Source organism: Rhea pennata, chromosome 3 (genome assembly GCF_028389875.1).
Source record: "Rhea pennata isolate bPtePen1 chromosome 3, bPtePen1.pri, whole genome shotgun sequence".
Classification (NCBI taxonomy): Eukaryota; Metazoa; Chordata; class Aves; order Rheiformes; family Rheidae; genus Rhea; species Rhea pennata.
Window position 1 is genome coordinate 128,095,974 of NC_084665.1, and position 22,657 is coordinate 128,118,630.

The following is a 22,657-nucleotide window of genomic DNA, read 5'->3' on the forward strand; positions in this document are numbered from 1 at the left end:
TTAGCAAAGTGATATAAGGAAATATATTCTTCTGCATGCGGACACAGTACAAGAAATCCGTCTTGCTGCATACATAGTTTGTGGTATCTTACTAAGACCTTGTCCGTGATTTTTTCTGGGGTGCAAAGTATGGTGTTGTGCAATGTGTCTTTATAACAGAATACTACAGCATCTGCAAAGAACAGAAGCTTTCCAGCTGTTTCCTTGGAGATGTTATCACCTGAGTTTCAGTTTTCCTGTTGGTTTTATCTGAAGTAAAAAAAAAGCTACCAGAAATTCTTTCTCCACTGGAGGATGAACTTGTTTTTGCTAATTTTGATTTCAAGAGAGATGTATCATCTAGGAACTCTTTGCAAGGTTAGGTCTCCAACATACTGCAAAATTTAGACTGCTGTCTAGAGAGAAGCTGTTTGTGGAGAGCTGCTTTGAAGGTGTTCCTGTGCAGGACTGTCTGTCTCACGAATACTGTATGTTTTCATTAATGCTTTATTTTGATGTGTCCTTTAACAGTGTCCTTTCTTCAGTGTTGTTTTCCAGTCTGCCACTTTCTGGCTACATCAATACTAGTCAACTAAACAGTGATTTTGAGTATTGGCTGTAAGTTAGAGCACACATCAAAGGTGATCAGTTCAGGTTCAGCTCAGATTAGAATTCACCTTAATCAGTACAGCATCCAGAACAGACAACACCGTTACCCACAGTTATGAAAACCAGGAAGGAAAGGAAAAAATCACGGCTTATCTGCTTTTACTGAGGTTACATTTAGAAACGTGTCTCCTACACAGGTTATTTGCTGTCATTCCTGACAACAGTGATATTCTGCATTTCCTGACATCTCAGACTGTGTCCATTAGGGTCTCACTCATTAGAAATCTCTTTGCTTCATGCCAGAGCATGTTAGCTGGCAGAGCCAATTTTCCTTTTGTCCAGACTCCTCAGAGGACTTCAGACATAATCTTATCTCCTCTTACTCTGCTTGCTTCCTTTCACACATATAAGCTAGTCAATACTCTTCATTAAAAAAAAAAAAACCCACATTATGTTTCACTTGCCTAGAAATGCACATGTGGCCTTCGTGAGTAAGGTGTCATGTCTTGTACTTGCCTGTTTTCTTTCTCAGAAAGGGCTAAACCTCATTCCCTCTCGGGGCTGATTCAATGGCATATTTCAGTGTGAAGTATTCATATTTTTGTATTTTGTACATATTATGTATTCTGTTTATATTCAGGCAGTGCAGTGAAATAACTCGATACAAACATGTAAATGGGAGACAAGTGAGTAATTCATGATTGCCTCCTGATTAAGATCAGTAGGACCATAATGATCAGTTTGGGGTGACTGATCCCAACATCTTTCTTCTAAGCATATCGTAACAGTCAGGAATCCACAATTGCAAAGCTGTGAATAGAAATTAAACTAATACCACCTATTCTCTGTGGTCTCCATGAGAGAGAAAATCATTTATTATAGTTGGTGACTCATCCCCCAGTCTGTTGGTACTGCTTGAGCATGCTGTCTCATGTGTTTAAGGAAACTGTGCTACTCTTGCCTTTGCCTTTTGCAGTTACAGCTAAAAAGGAGGTTTAGAACTTTCTAAAAGTAAAAGCGATGCATCATACCAGTGTTAAATTCAGCTACGACGAACAACATGCTAAGGGGAGAGCAACTGAGCTGGCATATAAAGCAGAGGTAAAGCTTCAGGGTACTCTAAAGCATCTCGTTTGCTCATGTAAATCGCCTCTTGGTCAGCCTAGAAGTAATAAATTACTTGAGCAATCAGTGTCTCATAGTTCATATTGGATGTTGATTCACGGGCTGCCTTGGAGATAGCCGACTGCCAGGCTGTGCTTGGGAGACCTCGGCACTAGGCTCGGAAGCGCTGCTGGGAGGATTGAGGGGTTTGGTAGGGCTCCCGAGAGTTTTTGCTTCCAGTGTTAGTTGGTTATTTTTAGAAATACCATTCTTAGTAGCCATAATAAGAGAAGAAGAGGCCAAAGATAAGTGGAAATATGGGAATTTTAGCAAACTGACTTTCTGATGTTTTTCTGCTTCAAATTGATGGCTTTTGGTGCAAAAAAGAAACAAACCAAAACACGGATTAGGGGGATTTGCAGGAGCCAAGGCTAAACTTGTACTAACAGATTGTTGCTGTGCTATAGCTGCTGCGTACAATACTCTAGTTCTTAATAAACTTCAGTTCTGAAGATTTAGTAATGTAACATCTTTTAAAATAAGATCAATGCTCTATTAAGTAAGATTTTAGTACAAGCATGAGCAGGAATACGGCTGTCCCTTATTCTGCAAGGGGTTTTTGGTAAGAAGCTTTTTTAATTTGTTTGTAAGATCTTTTATGACCATATAGCATAATGCAGACTGGAGGCTTTCACCTACCTTGCATCTGCCCTAATTGAGCATATGTTTTGGAAGGAGGAAACCTATCTTGATTTGTTAAGGCCTTGTGCATACAGACAGTGTGCACATCCCTAGGTAGTACTTCTTCCAGTGTTAAATCCCTCCTTGTTATTTTTCTTTTTTTTACACTCTGAAACTCTGATCACATATGTGTCTTCCTTACTGTTGACACGTATTTTCTGTGTTAGTGGATGCTCCATCAAGTTTTTTGTATTTTCATCTGCAGGAGCTTTCCTTAGAGTGGGCAGAGAGTCAACAGAAGGACAGACCTTACAGAAAATCGAGAGGGCAGGAATTAAATGTAGGGGCTTACCTTCATGTGCTGCTTTCTCCTTCAACTTCCCTTCTCCCCTATGAGAACCCAGACCACCCCCTATTTTATAAAACCTCCAAAACTTAAAATAAATAAATAAATAAATAAAAATAGATGAGGCAGGCAACATACAGAAATCAGATTCCTGAAGAAATGAAGGTGACTGCTGTACTAGTGACTTGTACCACACAGCAGTTTAAGAGCATTGAATCAAACTGTGAGCAATAGCAGTTTCCAGGGATTTAAAAATAAATATAGTTTGCTTTCATTGGAATCTTCCTCTCTGACCTCTGCAGTGTTCTTACACTGCCCACAAGTGGTAGTACTCCTTTTCCAGGCAGCGTGGGGGTAAGGGCTTAAAGCTTGTTCTTATTCAAAGCTTTGAGTGCAGCATTCGTTGAATCTCTAGTGTTTACAACCCAAGTTTAACACACACTTGCAGTCCAGCTTTCCAGCTCCTGCTTTAGCCGCGGATGACTTCAGGCTTCCGACAGCCTTATCGCCGGTGTACGTCGTTCCTCTCCAGACGCTGTTACGGAAAGACTAACGCTGTCCGTCTGATTCACCGGTTCTGGCCTGGGTTCTGGGTAACACTCTGCATCTCATCAGCTGGGATCGCCCTAGCCAGAGCAGGGTGAGGACTTCTCCTGGTGTCAGGAGTTGAGACACTTGTAAGATAGCTGGCAAATTTCTCTTTTCAAGTAGGCACAAGCCAGGGCTGTATAAGTGAATGCCATCATTTCCTGTACTTCTTCAGAGTACGTTAATTTGTGCTCCTAGGGAAACAAAAAACAAATCTGAGTTTCCCAGCAGACTCTTTCCAAAGCAGTTTGTTCTCTCTGCTGTTCTTAGGAGTAAACAGGTTTGGCTGAACATGTCTTCTCGTAACAAGTCTCTTTGTTCTTAGAGTTGTTTAATTTGTGGATAGCAAAGAAAAAGGTGCAGCAGGATTTAAGAGGATTGCTGTAACTTACTCCTGTAGTACCTAAAGCACGCAAGGTTACCTTCAAACAAAGGAAAATCAGAGGTCTCCTGCAACAAGCACCCAAGAGTCATCGCAAGCAATGAACCGGCGGATTATTCACAGAGCAAGATTGGCTGTACAGCAGCTGCCTGGTGGTGCCTGGTTAAATATCACTTCATTTGAAGAGGACCGGTGGGAGAACCACGTTTAATTGGCTATGGAAGGAGCGTGTTTGTAAGGAAAGAGGAGCATTTGCAAGCCAGGTTAGGAAGAGCGTTTTGTGTTTTGGCAGCACAAGAGGAAATTGGGTCATGGATGTCATGGGAAAGGAGAAGAGGCATAGATATTCAAGTTTCGTATGGAGTGTGATGCTCTAGTTATACCTCTGGTGTTTCTGTTACACAGATTCTCTGAATGCTGTTTTTAAAGCTTGCCCCCTGGATGTTAATGACTGTAAGGTACGTCCTTCCCCCCACACTCTTGAAAATGCAATTGAATATCTGGATTTTGGACCAAACAAAACTGAATCGAGTATTTGCAGCAGCAGGCTGGTTTTGTGGCCTGCTTGCAATAGGCAGAAGTGTGCTGTCTACTCCTTAGCGGGAGGGAGGGGGAGCCCCCCACCACCTAAATCAAAGAGCAAAGTAAAAAAGCAAGCGGCTTGTTTATCATGAAGTCGTTGCTCATTTAAGGTAATTTTCTGCATGAGTGGTGCCTTTCTACTCTTCTGATGTGAGTAGTATATTAGTATGCAGGCTTGGGTAGCTGAATGGTAGACCCTGGAGGCATCACTCCATTATTCAGAGCTCTAGGGAGGTCTGATCTGAAATGTCTGTTTTTCCATTTTCCAGCATTTGTAATTGCATGTGTGTTTTCTTTGCCTTTTGTTGGTTTTGGGTTTTTTTCTGGTTTTGTTTTTTTACTTTTAGGAAACCTGCTTTGAGTTTGCATCTTTTTTTCCCTTTAACAAAGCCCTTCCAAATCTAATTACACTAAAACAATTTTAAACATGTTCATCTTCTGATGTCCACAAGTCCTTAGGCACTTGAAAACGTAAAAAACCTTGGAATGTTTGAGGCTACTATAGGGTCCCATAACCTGGCTGAATTTGTGATTTGCTGCTTCCATTTTGGGAAATGCTAGTGCTTGAATTCTGTATTTAGTGGATTTTTTTCCTTTTGGAAGGGTGATAAATGAAGAAGCTTCTGGTCCTTTTTTTTTTTTTTTTTTTTTTTTTTTACCTTTCAAGTTGCAGACCTGTATCTCTGTCTGTCTGGGATGGTGTGAGCTTTGGGTAAGACTTGAGGTTGTGTCTCCTCCCGTTTTGGAGTCCGCGGATCTCGGCCCTTCCTGGGGTCTCCTTTGGGAGTCAGTGAAGAGCAGTTGCGTGCAGTGACTCAAGTGGCTCTTTCCAAGCAGCCGGGTTTTGTTGGAAACCGCACAGCATTCAGAGGATGGATTTAGGAAAAACAAGAGTGCTCTGTGTTTGTTCCTCCCCAGCCCGCAGGGTAAGCACAGCACAGCCCTCATACCTGTTGTTCTTGACTCTGGCTTGCAACAAATTTGCTTCACGCTGCCTCTGTCAGAAAAATGTGAGTAGGCTGCAGTGGTCAGATCAATATGCCGTTTCTGACACCCCCAACAGCGAGTGTCTGGGGAAGAGAGCAAGTATCGAGTAAGCAGGCAAACATCATCTCGATCTCCAGCCCGTTGTCGCCCAAGGGCTCCTTGAATCGGAGCTAGTGTCTTTGCGTTTGATAGCCCTTGAGGGATTTTTCTGCCTTGCCAGTCTGTCTGCCTGTAACAAGTGGTAGCCTTTTCTCCCCATCGCTTTCCGTGAGATCTTTGAGGTTGGTTGTAACAGCCCACCGTTTTAGCTTGAGCTTGGGAGAAGTAATCCTTTGGTTGAGGTGAAGTGGATAAGGGACAGTCCACATTTAAAACCTTTCTTGTCTCCTTGAGGGTTTCTATTGCCATTATTCTGACTTGGTTGCTTGATGTTCCATAACTAGCCCCTTCTTACCTTAATCCTATAACAAGCACTTCAGTCATGTGGGGACATGCACAATACTGACCCAAAGCAAGACAGTTGGACCTGTGTTTTTCACCCTTTGATTTAAGGGAAGTTGCAGGTTGAAAGCATTACACTGTTTCATTAAAATGGCACCAGTAATAAGTACATGAAATATAACATATATCAAATTGTGAGCTATTAGAAGTTCTTCCCCCTCCTAAATGATATAAGCATAAGGCTTCTGCCTTAATATACTTAAATTAATACATTATGGTCCTTGGTCTTTCTCCTAAGCAGCAATTTGATTGTTCTGATGTCATCTTCCAATTTTGGTAATGATGATTTATTTATGGTAATGATGACCAGAGATTCAAGTCAGAGCTGTACAATTACTGAAGTATCTGAAAAATGGAATTACAAGACTGATACCTTTCTCTCTAAAACACAGGAGTTGCATGTGGTCCTAAAAAGCACATAGCGGAAGCGTTTTCCTGCTTCCTTAAGGGTGAGCTTAGATAATGTGTATGCTCACCTGGAGAGGGAGACAGTGTCGCGGTCCGGGGCTGGTGGTGGGCTCTGCTCTGTGCTGTCAGCCTTCCTGGCTGGGCTTTGTGCCCACGGCCACCTCTGCCTTGAGGACTTGGAGTACAACTAGCCCTAGCCTGGCTGATGCCTGAGCAGCTCTCTGATCAGCCTGTGCTGACACGTGATTTTGCAGTAACCAAACACGAGGCATCCATGTGCCAGCACCTGCGCATGCCCAGGCAGCCAGGTTTTGTCCTGTGCTCCTTCTAGCTTCAAGCACGCTCTGGGCCCACCTAGCTCCTCACCAAGTCTTCCTGCTCTTCTTGGTTTGTTGGGTTGTGTGTTGATGTTATATCAGACTGATATCCTGTCCTGACTCCAAACATTTTGCCACGGCTTTGGGTGTAACGTGACTGTTTGTAAAGAATATATTCCCTCCTGCTTCAGGGATAGCCACTGACTTTCCCTGTGGGTTTCCTGTGGTATCTTCTCTGCCAAAACACTAGTTGTACCATCCAGCATTGCTTCTGTGTGCCTTTCACATGTTCGCGTATCTTCAGTGGGTGAAAGCCATTTTCTTCTAAACCTTACACCACTGGCACGTGCAGAGCGCGTTCGGCACCTGATACGTGTCAGCACGGGGAACTGCCTCCAGCCTCATTTTCTTTGGGGACATCGGAAGTTCTGGCAGTCGCAACACCAGTGGCATTTTGTTGTGACGGTACTTGGCTTATCACTTATTTTACCTTGGTAGCCTGAGTCCCACGTACAAGGTTAAGACGGGGCAATGATGGAGTATTGCCTTTATTCTGAGCAGAAAGCATATTGGGGCATCGAGCAGAGGAACTGAAGGTACCTGACTACTGAGTGGGTATTTCCATCTCTGCCTGCCTGTCCTGAGTCAGTGCCAAAGGAGAGGAACAGCACCTTTACGCTGCTGTGTGGTGTTTGAAGGGCTGATGTCCTTGAAGAGCGTGCAGGTGACAGCAGACGAGCTGGCTCCTTGCTTTCGTGATTCTGGAAGCTGAGATGTTATAGGAGGGGCTGCTGGCTCCTCCAAGGGCAAGGGCCAGCAACGCGTGGACAAAATGCTTGTGCGTTACAAGACTGTAAATTACTTCTCAAACAGTAAAATGTAGCTTTATAAATACAATGCTCTTACACGGAAGAGCTTTTTTGACTGCAGCGTGTGCTGTGACGTCTGTCTGTGTTATCTGTTTGTGCTGGCATTAGAAAAGCAGACGAGCTTGGCTGGTACCAACAGGATTGTCTCCTTATCTCCGTCCAGAAGTCGCTTGTTTGAGGGGGCTGGGGACAGGATTGAATTCCCCTATCGCAGGCGCTCGCCCTGTTAAAGCTGAACGCACCATTAATAAGCACCCTTTCCTTTCTCCTTTGAAGTAGAGGCATTTTGTCACCTGTGCCTACGCCGTCTCCGGAAGCCTTCAAACGAGCCGTACCGCTAATTTACACGGAGACTGGGGAGGTGTCTGCAGCCGCAGCCAAATCTGCACCAGCACGCCTCATCTTCTGAAGCCGGAGTTTAACGTCTCCCTGCAGCGAGATCTCGCCGTAGCTTCGCTGCATGCCGGTGACGTCGCAGCCTTATCGCAGTGGTGTGGAGGTCTGGCACCGCTGCTGCTCTCCGCTATAAGCTAATTACTATGCGGCAGGCTGATCACTTTTCCCCAAGACCAGGTTTCTATTTGTGTTCTGTCAAGTAGAAAATTAACGTGGACACGGGCCAGGAATGTCTTCTGCCCGAGCGCGCGGGGGCCGAAGGTGGCGATGGGAAGGCAGGATGAATTTCTGAATGGGAGGTGTGTAGGATCAGGTGATGGCAAGCATCGCCGGCTTGTTTCATTAGCCGGCTCGTCAGGGAAGTCGAGTAGCCAAAGAAGGGCTGGAGAATAATCCCCGTAGCATACACGCAGCCCTCGTTAACTGCTAATCTGTGCTCTTTGTTCAGCTCTGGACTGAACAACTGAACGGTATTTCTGCGAAGCAGGTAAGGGGTATTGAGGGCAGATTTTTCAAGGGAGAGGCTGGCTACCTTGAGCTATATTCGTTCAGTACTTGACACCCTTTCACAGCCCTTGCACTAGAGATACAAATGTTATTGCTGTTCAAGTGACCCTCTACACTTGCTTTGCTGTTGGAGTCCAGAAGAACATAGGATCTTTCAGGAATCCTATCAGGAATTTGCAAGAAGGACTAAAAAGCAAACACATGCAAAAATGAGATTGTTAAGAATTTTCTCCCTGGCTAGTCATTCTCACTTCTTACAGTCAGCAGCAGTGTTTTTGGAGTGCATTGAGGCTTTTTTGTTTCTAGAAATGCAGGTAGATCTGCAGGTAGAAATGAGGTAATAACCTCCTTTGGGAGGAGCCACCTGAACTGCTGCATGTGTGTGTCGCTGTTGGAGGGAACCCAGCATCACAGAGATTCCCAGGAGGCACGTGGAGGTCTTTCTGCTCTTTTCTCACAGTAGTTTCCATGACCAAAAGTCATTAATATCTAATTTAGTAATCTGTGCTATTAAACTGTAAATCGATGGGAGCCTATTAAGTAGTTCTTCAGTACAGAGACATTATAACATCAATGATCTCTTTCTGGTTTTGATGAGCAAGATGGGAAGGTCAGAAGAAATTGCTGATTTCTGACCCCTACCTTCTTCCACTGGATAAATACTGAAAGAGAATCCCAAAGTCATATATTATGGGTGAAAGCTTGCTTTAATAGCTGACATAGGATGAAATAGGTGCACAGGTACACTGCTTGTTTAATGACCGGGAGACGTATCCTTCAAAATTGCTGAATGTTTCTTCACTGATGTTTAAAATCTCTAGCACATAGGAGAGAAAATTGGCTATGAATTCCTCAGACGCGTGATGAGTCATCCTAACTCCCCAAACTCGCAGTAATACCTTGCCAGATGGGCTGAATATTTCAGCAACCATCTCTGGAAGAAGCCTCAAGACATTATGTAGCCTGTAGATCAAGACTCTCGCAAACCTTTAGCTTGACAGATTTGGGTTTTAGTAGCAGGAACGTTTTACTCTCCCTGTCTCTCTCACTGCCTGTTGGCCACACCAGTAGCAGCACTTTATTAAATTGTAAGAGCAGCTATGGTATTAACTCGTAAATATTTAATTTTGTGTGGTTCAGAGTGAAAAGATCTGTTAAGTCTGGCTTCATCTATCAGAATTAAAGGCAGCGTTGGCTTGGTGGCTTTCGTTCTCCTGGAAGTGGAGTCTTCCAGTGCAGCTGGGTTTGGGCAGGCCTGTTTAGTCATTAATGAAATATTGCGTCTATAATAAAGAGATCAATGAGATGTAATCTCACCATCTGGAAGCTCCAGGATGATTCTTAACTGATTTTTAAATGACAAAGTCTGCAAATACAACGAGGACATCTCCTGCGTGCTAAGTAACACCCCAAAAGCGGAAAGCCGCAAAAGCAGTTCTTTAATTTTGCCATTAGGTTTTACATCATTGTCACCAATATAAATTTGTATAAAAACAATCTTGATTATGAGATTTTGCCTTAAGAACAAACTAGAAAATCCCAGTGTGATCCATTTGTTAATATTACAAAGCTTTTGCTCGGTTTTTCCTTGTTCGCTGGGTACTCTTACCAACAAACAAATTCTTCAGTATTACAAGATAAGAGAAAATATACTGTGCGCACTTTGTTTCAGAGAAACTTCATAATTGGTTTACTAACCTTTTCTGCCAAGGTAACATAATCCCTAGATCCTTAGTTATTTTGTTCACTTAAACTGGCAGTGTATAAAGAGCGAGGTGTAGAGGGGAAGAGTAAAGGTCTCCCTTGCTGATCAAGCGGTGTTTCTGCCTTCTTCATCAAGCAGAAGACCTGGCCACAACCTGGGGAGAAGATCAGCTTTATTAGAAGGAGCCGATGGCATCTCTCCACATTTACATCAAATCCAGAGTGTTCATTAAACCATAAGTTTTCAAGGAGGGATTGGATGGGCAGAGGGTGGAAGGGGATGCTAATGCTACGCAGGGCTTGTTGCTTGTGGTTAGTGGATTCAAAAATAATCCAGTCTCGAATCTGAGAAGAGCCATCACTGTTTTGTAGTAGAAGGACCTATGTGAAGTGAGGTGGTGAGCTAATTAAGGGAGACTCAGGATTCAAAGCTCTTTTATTGCTGGCTTTGTTGGTGATTTCAGACAAATTACCCGGCTGTTCTTCTGGAACATGGTGATGACAATACCTGCTAGACAGAGGTGTTGCGAAAATAATACTTAAAAAATATGGGAAGCAATCTTTGTAGGAAGAAAGCACAACTTTCATTTGATAGTCCCCCAAAAAATAAACGGACTTTCAGGCACAGATTTCGCTTTCAGGTTCAACAAAAAGTAGCATCCAAACTAAAGACAGGGTTGGACACAACTGCTGTAAGTGAGTTTAATTCTGTTGCTCCTTTTGGCCTTACTAGAGGAATGATTATGAAATGCTTTAGACACTGTAGTATTAACAGTCATGTAAGTACATAAAAAAGAGATGTCTAAATCACAGCTGTAGCTGTGACGCTAATTAGCTCTTTATTGTTGCTTCAGCAGAAGGAGGTCATGAAATACTGAACTTTTCTCATCCCAGGATTTCATCCCTTCAGAGATCCTTGAAACACGTGGGCACGGTGGCAGAACTGCTGTGCCGGCATAATGCTTCAGAGTCCAGAGCTGTTACATGCTTACGAGGACGAAATCCTTTAAAATTTTGAAAAGAATTTCCAGTACTCAGTTTTTAGAGGAGAATTATTGAAATATAAATACTTTCAAAAAACTTTAAAAAGAAAAAAAGAAGACTTATCCCCACTTTCCATTAGTATTGTTTGGATTATGTTGCCTGAGGACTGCCAGAACGTTAGTCGTTCTCACTATTTCTCAACAGGAATCTGTTGTGTGGAGTAAAAGTGACCTTATCTGTGTTTCCTCTCTGTTCTAATTTGAAAATTAGCACCATAATTTGAAAAAAAAGCATTGTATCTGTAAGATAGTGGGTAACATTTCCGAAAGCCCATAATTCTAATTTTCAGAGGTTTTTAACTCCCAGTATCTTTAGGAACTTTGGAGAAATGAGTTGCCAGTTATTTAACTTTAAGGGGGGGAAAAAATCTTTACTGACTGTTTAATTATTGATCTAGGAACTGTTCATTGGCGTCTTAATTTAACAACTTTGGTTCTGATTACTTTGAGGTGCTTAGGTTTTCTCAGTGGGTGCTAAGAGTGTAGTTTTTTTCCATTTCCTTGGTGCCGATGAGCGTGTTTTGGTTATCGCAAATGCTTTGACTTTTTCCCCATTGTTACTGTTCTTCGCAGTTGGTTGTTAGTGATTCATGTGAAACAGCCTCATGTTTTCCCTAAAGATAAAACAGTGTTGTGAAAACTGTAAATACCAAACCAAACTAATCAGAGGTCATAAATGGATATTTTGTATGTTCTTAGCTCATACATCATTTTGGAAATGTGTGGTTTTAGGTTCGTTTCCAATACGTGTGATAGACAAGATAGTTTTCTGTTATGTTTCCTTTGGTTGTGTTTGACCTTCACCAGGAGCTGGAACGTGCTGTTAAGTCAAATAGGTTTGTTGTGAGAGAGCAACAAGTAGAAGTGAAGTGGTTGGTTCCTTCCTAGGGTTACTTTCACGGCTGGACTCTGAGAATGTGTCCACCTGATGCTGGACACCGTAGAGGCAGGATTGGAGAGAAAGCCACAGGGATCTTACGTTCCCACCATTCATATGTATTTGAAGCCGTGTTTTTGAGCGTTTCTCATATAAGTAGTTCCTATAAACTTTAAGAACAAGGAAACCTGAGGAAAGGTTGTTTCCAGGACAGGCTTTGGGCACTTGCTTGGTGGTTGACCTGTGACATAAAATATCACTTTGTTTTGAAATCCTCCATGAAATCTAGCTTTTGCATAGCCGTGGATTTCACTGTAAGGCATTTGTCTGAAAGCTAGCAAAGTAGTCTTAGACTTTGTGAAGGTCAAAGCAAGAAGCCTAATGAAAAACCTGAAACTTATGTTTTAGCAGCAGCCTGGTGTCTCCACCAACACTCATGGGAAGAGTTGTGTTTGCTCACTTGCCCCTGACAGCATGCTCCAAGTCATCTGACCCCAAATCTTGAGAGACTATAAAACACGAGCTGTATGATCTCTGAATAACTGCCTTTGAATAGTTTGAATTATTTGGCAGTGTCAGTCTGTTCATGGGAAATGTGCTTGGACCAAGGGGATTTTCTCAGAGCTTATGCTTTCTTTGATTGCTCTTTTAGGTGTACTTAAAAGGCAGGTATTTATGGCCTCTCAAGCAGAAGTGGTTTCCAAGTCCCCTCTCCAGCTCTATGAAATCTCTGTCTCTTACTAATGTCTATGGAAATTCTGCACACGACTGGGGAAGCATTTTTTTGCTTCCTTCTCTGCCTTTTTGAAACTACAGAAGTTACATTGCAGCTAAGGCAGAACATTCCCCTTGTAGAGCATTACAGTGCTCAGCAGCTCCACAGAAGTCGAGGCGGAAACATCCTTCCTAATATGAAAAGCCTCAACCATCCCAAATCCCAGAGGCTGGGTGGAGATTCACTGTTGGTTCTGGGTGAAATTCTTGACGTTTTGATAAAAGTAGCAGTTTCTGTCTGGTCTCTTGTCTGCACTAACCAAGAACCCTTTTCTCAGCACTTCTGCAGGAAAATCCAGCTTGACAGAAGTCATGGGGAGAATTTGGGTGGCCCTACAGTGAGCCCAGGGCTCTTTGGTCCTAAGGCAAAGAACGGCACAAGTTCCTGCAAAACTCTGAAGAGATTTTGCTGTCACCGGTTTCAATTGGCATGTTAATGAGCTGAGGCAATTTGGAAAGTTGAGCTGACTCAGGTTCGCTGCCTTATAGTTCCTTGCACATAGGGCTCCACTAACGGTTTCTAAGAAATATTTTGAGGGGGAAGGAAGCTGTGAGACATCATATGCATTGATTGTGCTTTTTTAGAAGCGATTTCAGCTGTTGCCGAAAGACGTGGAGGCCTGTGTATAGATAATTCTCTTGTGTCCCTCAGTAAGTCTCCGCTATGGAAATTTTATGAACTATTAGGAGCTCTTTAATGATCCTGAAAACAATCTCATTTTCATTTAGTTCTGTGACTAGTGAGCCGTGGCAAAGGCATCTTTGAGGATACTCGGCCTTAGGTGCTGCGTTGCAGTATCCTGGCGTGGCAGGGTTGAGTCAGAAGAGAGTATTTATGGGCTCTGCGCAGAAAAGGTCGCTAGCAGGGGGTTTGCAATGAAACCTGATTTCTGCCTTCCTCTGGGTAGCTACCCTGTACTCACTGCTATCCTCCCGAGCTAGAAGTGTTTAACCCTGACCCGGTGGTCACCTATTTTCTCTCTCCCCTGCTGCAGGCAGGTTTGGTTTTTGGTTTTTTAAGTTCAGTTTTGCAGTTTAAATGTTATGGTAACAAGCCAGCTTTGGTGTTTTGTCAGTAGGATTCACCATTATCCAGACTTCTAACAGATGAGAACAAAAGACTATTAAATTAAGCAGAAGTCTTTGCCAGAAAATATGTAATTTGAAGAAGTGAGGTACACTTCCAAAAATCTCAGCTGGCCTGTGACCATGAGTTTCTGTCCAGGCAGGTGCGATCAACACCCTGTTCCTTTGACCAAACCAGTGCTGGTGAGATCTTGCAGCGGTGGTTTGAACACAACCATTCCCAGCTGCCTGTTCTGGCATTTGGAGGGGGTTACTGCCCTTTGGACTTAGGGACGGCTGAGATGAACGTAGGCATGGGTGCGGGTCCCATTTGGCCTTTCCACTGTAGGGACAGGACTTTTGGCGAAAGGGCCCATGGGTGGCTCTGTAGGTGGTAACATCTTACCTGCCAGGCGCTTGTTTCAGTGCAGGCAGGTGAGACCTGGCATCCAGCCGGGTTTTGTTGCACTCTGAGAAGCTTTTGGCCTTACAGCATCACCCAAGAACGAAAGAGTTTCTTTTCACTGGAAGGTGCAAGCATGACTTTGAGCGAAGAGAAGACTCCTGTCTGATCAGGTTCTTGTGGCCTACCAGCTGCACGGTGCAGCCTCATGGTGTTTGCTGTGAATGACAGCAGCAAAGATCCATGAAGAAAAAAGAGCTGCTTCTTATCAAGATGTTCCTTTCAAGCATGCTTAATGGACAAGTTTGGGAGCATTTTAGACATTATGGATTGTTTCTCCTTACCTTAATATGACGTGTGATCAGATGAAATAGTGCGTTGTTTTAATAGCTGTAGTTTTGGTTTTCCTACTGTTGTCCATTGCTGCTCTCCTTATGCCCAGAAGCAAGTCGTATTGTCCTGCTACTTTGTTACCTTCAGTGTTTTGGAGTTCACATTTGTACAAAGTTGTGACAAATTGAGGGTAGAGAGGACTATTTCATTAGTGAACATGAATTCCTTCTGCATGATTTGTAGCCAGTTATTAGTGTCCCACAGATCTTTTATTCCATTTAGCAGTACCTACTGTATTATACTCCACTCATCAAGGAGGAAGGCAGTAGCTTGTTTCTGGCTATTTTCCTGCTTTTAATTCCATGTCTCAGCACCCTGTTCCTTTTCTAGTTATGCCTTGCTGATCTCAAAACACCCTTCCTCCGTTCTGGCTGTGATTTCCCTGATTTGCTTTGATTAAAAAGAGATACCTTTGTACTAGTGGCATCCCAATGAGTATCGTAGGCTGTGTTAGCCTTTCGGTTCAGAGCAGCAGAAAGTGGGTCTGCAGTGAAACCCGCACTTATCCACGCCTGCTGCACGTCGAGTTTGCTTACAAAGATTTTGGTGCGTTTCAGCAAGGTTCCTTTTGGAGGAAACCAAACCATGAGCTTTACTCTGGCCACAGATCAAACACACTGCACCCTCTGAAGGGGGCAGAGAGGTCTGAATGGATGGCTCAGCTGGTGGAACATCAAGTCTGGGGTACCGGACATCATCTGAAGTAAACACCCCAGTTGCGTATAGTGTAGGTGTACGGGCTTGAGCAACAAGTGCTTCAGTCTACTGATCCCCAGCTGTTGCGCCAAGTTAGACTGTGAGCAGTCTTGCATTTCCACACCTACCTGCTTTCCTCTGCTTCCAGATTTAGATGCTGCCACTGTACTGTGACCAGCCTGCCCCATTAGGCTGTAGCAGGATGAAGCCTCTCACGTGGAAGGGCTCTGCCTTCTGCACAGTCCCCTTGTAAGCAGCAAATTTCTGCCTTTCTCTTCTCATTATGTTCTAATTCAGGCATTGAATTCTCAGGTCTGTTACAGGCTGATGGTAGAGGCATTGTGGGAGCATCTCTATTATCCTGTACACTTTGCTTCCACGCTTGAGTGCAATGGCTGCTTCATGGGATGATCTTGGTGAGAGCTTCCCCCTCAAAATATGTAGCTTTGAGCCTCAGAAATGCTCCTTGGTGTTAGAGCTAGTGAGATGTCCCAGGTTGCCCCACCAGAGGTGACAGCAGGGAAACAGCTGCTCTTCACATGTGGCTCGCAGCTTGAGGAGTCTCTACCTTGTCCTCTCACAAGACCTTCCTGCTGAAGGACAGTAGTTCAGTGCAAGAAGTCACGGCTGCGAGCACAGCTGAGATGACGATTGAGACACTTCGGAAACAGCGCTGTGTGGGACCCTGGGGCACAACTGCACCAGCAGTCGTGTTAATGACTTGAACCCTGTGCCCTCAAATGAGGAAGAGTTGACACTTAACTAGCATCACTTAATAGCTCTGAGATTAATGGAGGCAGCACGTGATGCTCCAACACCACCTAAATTACTTTCTTTTAAATCCACACTTATGCCAGGAGCTTTAGTAAAAGAGGGAAGACCTAAATAACCTGATCAAGGAGTCTTTAAAACAATCAATCAGCTGAACTACTCTGTTGTCACTCGGTTTCGTTCTTTAGGTTTCACTAAGCCTTTTAACCAAATTGTTCTGGGCTGCTGATGGGGTGGCTCTGTTTTGCGAGCAAAACCTGTATGCCATATCCCAGCATCTCTGCTAACAAACCCGGAGGATGTTTTTTGGGCAAGATGCTACAGCCAAAGGTGATGGTTTACACAAGGCCAGAGATGCCAGCTCTCCTGGCCCCGGAGATCAGGAAGAGGGGAGCGGAGGTCTGGGCAGTCGCCTTGCGTTCGGCTTTGGGCTCATGCTTCAGCTGAGCCAATTTGAGGTTCTTTAGTTGTGATTTTTCAAACTCTTCTCCACTTGAGTTGGAGTGAGGAGCATGAGCACTTTTGGGGGCCTGGGTTTGGGATATCTCTGTTTCCATATCTCAAATTAACGCTAGGCTGCTCTAAGCTGTTGGCCTGGGGGCTTGGCTGGAGCTGAGGTGCGTAAGCAGACCGGTAGCTCTTGCGAGGTAGGTTCAGGAGATGTATTACAGCTCGGTTAAACAAGTCTGTCAAAGCAGCGATAGCTAAAGACGAGTTGCTGTTAGTGGTGTGCGGGGGCGGTGAGGAAGGGGTTACGGGCCGGATGGGGTCCCTCCGTACACGGGAGATGCAGCTGATTCCTGGAGAGCCATTTGCAAGTGCCACAGTTTCCAGGAACTTGCCGCAGGGATGAGATTAGAGGTAAGGGGGGGGGGCGCTTTTCTGGATGCCGAGCCGCGTCCTGTCTGTCCTTCTGTCCCCATCCACCAGCTGCACTGACAACGATGCCGCGATGTCGAGCTCTTCCTCCCTCCTCCCGCTCCCGATGACTAATGTCTGCATCTCTGAGTAATTAGATAAGGTGAGGGGGACGGCTGCGGTAATGGACCTGTCCTCCTGCAGGATGCTGCCTGCGCGGCGGCGCTCGGCGGCGCAGCCGGGCTTAGCCGGCGCTCGGATGCTGCGGGGTCTCATTAGGGGAGAGGAAGGAGGGGGAAGAGGTGGTTTAAGAACCGAGGCGCTCGGAGCCTTCCCTTTCAATGAGGAAATTGGATTGCGACTGCCGGAGCCCACTTGTGTGTCTGAAGTGGAGCTGAGCTCGTTTCGGGGAGCGACCGGCCAGCGCTCGCTGGGTTTTAGAGCCCTTCAGTTCCTGGTAATGATGCCTGCAGCTGGGCGGCCGCTCTCGAGAGCCTGCCTTCGGGTTTTGTTGTACCTGGGCTGCTCTGAACTCCTCGATTCCTGGACACGTTACGCTGCTCTCCTCGCACCGCTCCCTTCTGCCTCTCCACTCACCATCTTTCCCTTTCGCAGGGCAAAGCACAGCGGGTGCCGTCCGGGCCACCTAAAACAGGCGGTCCTGCCTTTTCCCCCTTTAAAACCGGCATAGTCCTTCCCGATGCCGGCATCCCTGCTCCAGCACGGCAGGCAGGGAGGCTCGGGGCCGACTGTTCGGAGAGACCGAGGCGGGCGGGCAGCTCCCTTGGGCCCCCTTCCCGTGGGCCCGTTGGATGGGCCGCGCTGGTGTTTCTTGGGTTCTTACGGCCGCTGCAGCGCGGGCGAGGGGCGCTCTCCTTGCCGTGACGGTTTGTGCCGCGTCGCTGCTCTGCGCGTGTCGAGGCGGGACTCAGAGGTCCTGAAGCGGCTTCGATCTGGGGCTGCTGAGGTTCTTTCGCGTGAAACATCCTTCCTGCAAAAGCGACGCCCCCTGGCCAGCCCTGGCTTCTCAGACCAGTTCGTTAACACGCTGAATTAGACTTTTCTGTCATTGCTCTTGCAGGTGTCGGCACGAGGAACTACTACAGGAAGATCGGCTACGAACTGGAAGGGCCTTACATGGTGAAAAGGCTGGACTGACCCTCGGTGAGGACCTCAGCCCCTACCAAGATATGAAGCTCCTCTTGGAAAGAAAGCTCAAGGCGACAGATGCAAGCTGAAAACCAAAGCCTGCCAGCTGCACGGTACTTGCTTACGCCAGAGCCCATGGCAGCAAATGGGCCATCTCATCCGGGCAGAGCGGTTCTGCTGCGGTCTGCCCGCTGCCCCGGGAGAGGTCGTGGACGTGGCGCGTGGCATTACCCCCGTAAGCCCGCCGGCTCCCCAGGACTGGCTCCGATTGGAATAACCAAGGCTGAGTGTGTAGGTGAACTGAATGTGGGGGCCTTATTCAACAGCCGGCTATGAAAAATTTCCATTGTTTTTACGACGCTGTCATCAAGCTTTTAATCTTTGAGCATTGAAATTCTGAAACATGAGCAAATTCCTCCTTTGTGCATATTTCTTGATGCCGGCGTGGCGCTCTCCTGTTTATCCCAAGAGGTGCAATTTGATTCCTTTGCAGTAGGACCCCGTGAGGATTGGAAGCCGTTACTTTGCTGGTGGTACGATTTGAGACTATAACTTCAAATGAATCTGTACTGGGACCCACAGTATAAAAATAACTAAGATTGGAAGGGACCTCTGAGGTCTCTAGTTTTCCCTGCTCAGGGCAGGACCCATTAATTCAGGTTACCCTAGTTATTACACAGCAGATGGTTGAGTATCTCCAAGGATTAAAAGTCCACAACATCTAGGTCCTTGTTTTAGAATTTGACCACCTGTGTGGTGAAAGAGGTTTTCCTAATACCTAATTGCAATTTACCATGTTCCAGTTAGCGCCCACTGCCTCTTGGCCTGTCACTTTGCACCTCTGAGGAAAGTCTCCCTCTTACTCCTCTGTCCCCTCGCTTTTCCTTCAGTGCTGTTGCTTCTTGATTTGTTAAACTGTTTCGGGCTTTTTTTTTTTTCCATCCTCCAAGACACTTAAGTGGGGAACTTCGGGATTTTGGCATCGTAAAAGCAGAGATTAAAACAGATAAGTTGAGAGGGAATGTGATTTCTGTTCCGAATCCTTAAAATTCTCCCTGGAATTTAGTTTTTCTTGGCTCTACAGCCTTAATTACGTCACGGTGACGTGCTGGGCTGACAGCCGGCGGTGGCCAGAAGAGCTCGCTGCTGCCGCGTGTCTCGAATCTTGGCCCTCTGGCAAGTCCAGAAACTACCTGACGTGTTTAGTTTTAAAGGCTGAGGCTTTCTGAGTTTTCTAGGAGCTTTATCAGAGAATAAACTGAATTTTGTGTGTTATTTTTAGTTTCCCATTCGTGTGTTGTGTTTTTTTCCCCCCCTGGGGCACTTTTCGTGCTGCACCAGCTCTGCTTCCTCCAACCCCCTGGTCCAGGCTTGCCTGCACAGGCCCGGGTTTAGTTTGAAGTGTGATGTATCAATTTGACCGTTTGATATCAACGCAGCCAAACGACTTGCGGGTTTGTACTTGCTTCTTTATGAGCCATCGCTTCCGGCTGGGCCCGGGAGCTCCTCCGCGGCCGGTTCCCTGCGTGCGTCACTGCTGGCACGGGGCGGCGTGTCCTGGGAAGGGGTCGCCTGTGCCCACGCTTGCACTTAAAGGCTCAAAACCAAGGGGAAGAAAAAAAAAAAGAAAAAACAAAATACCCTAGGAGCTGTCACCTGCCCCCGCCGCCGTGCTGCAGCTCTGCTCTCCGGCTCTCCGAACGTCTCGGATTCGTGACACCCAGCCTGGAAATCCGATGCCAACAGCCGTCGGAGCGCTGCCTCGTGATGGTGGGAAATTTGGGGAATGAAGTGGGAATAAAGCAGCTCTCTGCTGCGTTGGCGCTCCTGCCCGGGCCGGCGGCGCCCCCCTGCCCCGGTGCCGCCTTGCAGGGGATTCCCGGCGTTTGGGCTCAGCAAGGATCGTTGAGCATCGTAGTCTGCGCTTCGCCCCGTTTTCCCTGCGTGTCCGGTGAGTTTTAAAGGCTCAGGCGATTTGAAAGCTGCTTTGACAAAGATTTTTACCATTTGAAGCTTCCCAAGGATTTATGTCTGTATTAATAGTTTTTTTCTAGTCTTTTCTGGAAAGCAATGTCATAAGATTTTTTGATTATGAACTGTAAAATTAATAAGTGCAAGCCAATAATCTGAATTAATTAAAGCCTCAGCTAGCGAAAGGCAGCAGCACTTCGAGCTCGAACCCGGCCGCAGCCAGGAGCGCCCTGGGCACGCGGCTCCGGCCCTTCGCGGGCGACCTCTTCGGTGAGCCCTGCTGGGAGACATAGCGAGCGCGGCGCTTTTCTCCCACTGTTTGTTTTTTTTTTTTTTTTTTTTTTTTTTTTTTTTTCCTTCAAATGGGCAATTTCACAGTATTTTTGGCTTTGGCTGATGCTTACAAGCACGAGAGCAGCTGAGGGGCTTGGGCTGCCGGGCCTGTGGCCAGCTATTTAGCAATCGATGGGATGTGTGGGTGAGATCCTCTGAAAAAAATATATATATTTTTTTTCTTTCCCAAGGAAAAGGTGAGTTATGCCCATTTCTGCATTAATTTCAGCCCCTGCGTTTCTCCTGGTCTAACTTTTAGGCCTTTTCTGCCTCCCCGCTCTCGGCCCGAGCGGGATGCTCAGGTGCAGCTCTGGCAGTAACAACCTGCTCAGGGCACCGAAACGCTGCGATTGCAGCAGCGCAGGCTGCTTTTCTTTTTTCTTTTTTTTGTGTGTGTGTGTGTGTGTGTGTGTGTGTGTGCGCGCGCGCGCGCGCGCTCTTTCTGCCACATTCAATATTTCTCTTGAGTCTATTTATAGGCCTTTTCCTCACCGATGCCAAATTACCTTTCTCCCCTGCCTTGGTGGCTCTGCCCGGCACATCTGGATCTCATCCCCACCCCGATGTAGAAGCGCAGCAGCCACAAGCGGGTTGAGCCCCTGCTGGAGCTGCTTTTGCTGGGGAAACAAAGCGAAAGCCCAAAGGAGACCTTTATTCAATGTTGGGGGCTGGGGGGGAGCATGGAGCAAGAGCGCCGGAGGCTCAGCTACCTCATGACGATCACCCCGTGGACCAGGTTTTCAGTTAGGAATCAGCCCTCACCCCAGCTGCTGACGGACAGGCTGGAGCGGCTGCGATCCGGCCTCAGCCAGAGCCCGTAGCGACTTCCCTCTTTACTTTTTTTATTTTTTGCAAGCGGCCCAAGTATCTTTCCAGATTCGGGCAGTCTCGGGTTCGCTGGTGGCAAAGCTGCGTCCGCCTTGGACGCCCGCTGCGCCGAGATGCTTCGTCCAAGCCGCTCGCTCGTCCCCCTTCGAATGACAGATACCTCCAGCCACCCCATCTGCCTGTTTGGTGCCTGTAGATAAGTGCGTGGTGCCAGGCAGCTGCCGTGCTTCATTAGTCTCTGTGATAAACAGACCTGCGAATTTATTAAAAAAAAAAAAAAAAAAAGAAAAAAAAATAGCTACCCCCCACTCCTCTGATGCATTTAACAGCTGCAGGAACGAGCCCTCGGCTGGTGGGATGTGGTGGAATTTGTGACGAGCCTAAGATTTTGCTAATCAATGGTTTGGATGCAATGATGAGTTTCAGAGAATAAAATAGAGCAATTTTGAATGACTGCAGCCTGACTGGGACAGTAGCAAGTGTTTAATTCGTCCCTTGCTCGATGGTGCCTGCATTGCTGTGAGCGATGTTATTTCTTTCGTTCAAAAAAATAACCCTTAACTCGTCGAAGCAGCCTCATGCGAGGCGATCAATCCGCCGCCCGCGCGGCGGCCAGCCCGGGCGCGCAGAGCGGCTCCTCTGAGGAGCTGCTCCCCGAGGCGCCTGGAGGCGAGAGAAGGAAAACGAAGAACGAACGTGCGCGTTTTTCCCCAAATTAGAAGAGCAAAATTTCACCCCAGCTCTCTGTTAAATTGAAAGATGAAGCCGAATCCTACGCCGCGGCTGCTCCTCTCCCTCCTTTTCTTTTGCCGGAGAGAGACTGCAACCACGGAGCAGACCGGAGCGGTGGCTCCGCGGCGCCCTGTCACTCCTCGGGCGCCCAAGCGTTGCTCTGAATCGCTCCTTCGCAGCCCCCCAATGAAATCTGTCTTCCAGAAACACAGCCAGTTTGCAGAGTCCTTTTCTCCCACCACCAGCGGGCCGAGCGAGGGCGTCACGCATCGTGTGAAGTCCCCGCGGCTCGCGCGAGCGGCAGGAGGTGCAGGGAGCATCGGGTTCCTATAACAACAAACAACTTACTCCTCTGTCCTGTTCTCCTTGCCCCTCCGTTCCCAAGTTGCAGGTCTTCCTTTGGCAAAGTTTTCTCTAGAAATAATATAGCTGTGCTTAAAAAAAAAAAACAAAAAAAAACACCCACACAGGCGCATGCTGTTTTTAAAAGGGGTGAATACATGCTTCTGTTTCATTCCCTTCCTGCCCTAGTTACGGAGGTTATCGTTTAGGTCACTGCTGAACACTGCGCTTTATGTTTTCAGAGCAAAGCGCCAGGCTTCTCCCCCACTTCCCTAAGAGAGGGTAACTAAATTGGAAGGCGCCATTGCCGCTCTTCGCTAAGCATTAAGAGTCAGACATTGCAAACTGGTATCTAGACTCACATATGAGACTTCTGGAGTTTTCCTTCTTCCTTCAAGAGATGAAAAGTGTTACTGCACTTTTTAATGTGCTGGCAAAAAAAAAATTTTTATAGTATACAGA

General features: G+C 46.3%; 1 protein-coding gene across 1 annotated transcript in view; it reads left to right on the forward strand.

Moving 5' to 3' along the window:
* ELP3 (elongator acetyltransferase complex subunit 3) overlaps positions 1-19,264 on the forward strand; it is a 92,831-nt gene extending 73,567 nt beyond the window's left edge. Inside the window, exon 15 of the mRNA XM_062571238.1 lies at positions 17,922-19,264. Coding sequence (XP_062427222.1) covers positions 17,922-17,998 — 77 coding nt within the window. The 3' untranslated portion in view covers positions 17,999-19,264. The remainder of the gene's footprint in view (positions 1-17,921) is intronic.
* Positions 19,265-22,657: the final 3,393 nt, after the last annotated feature.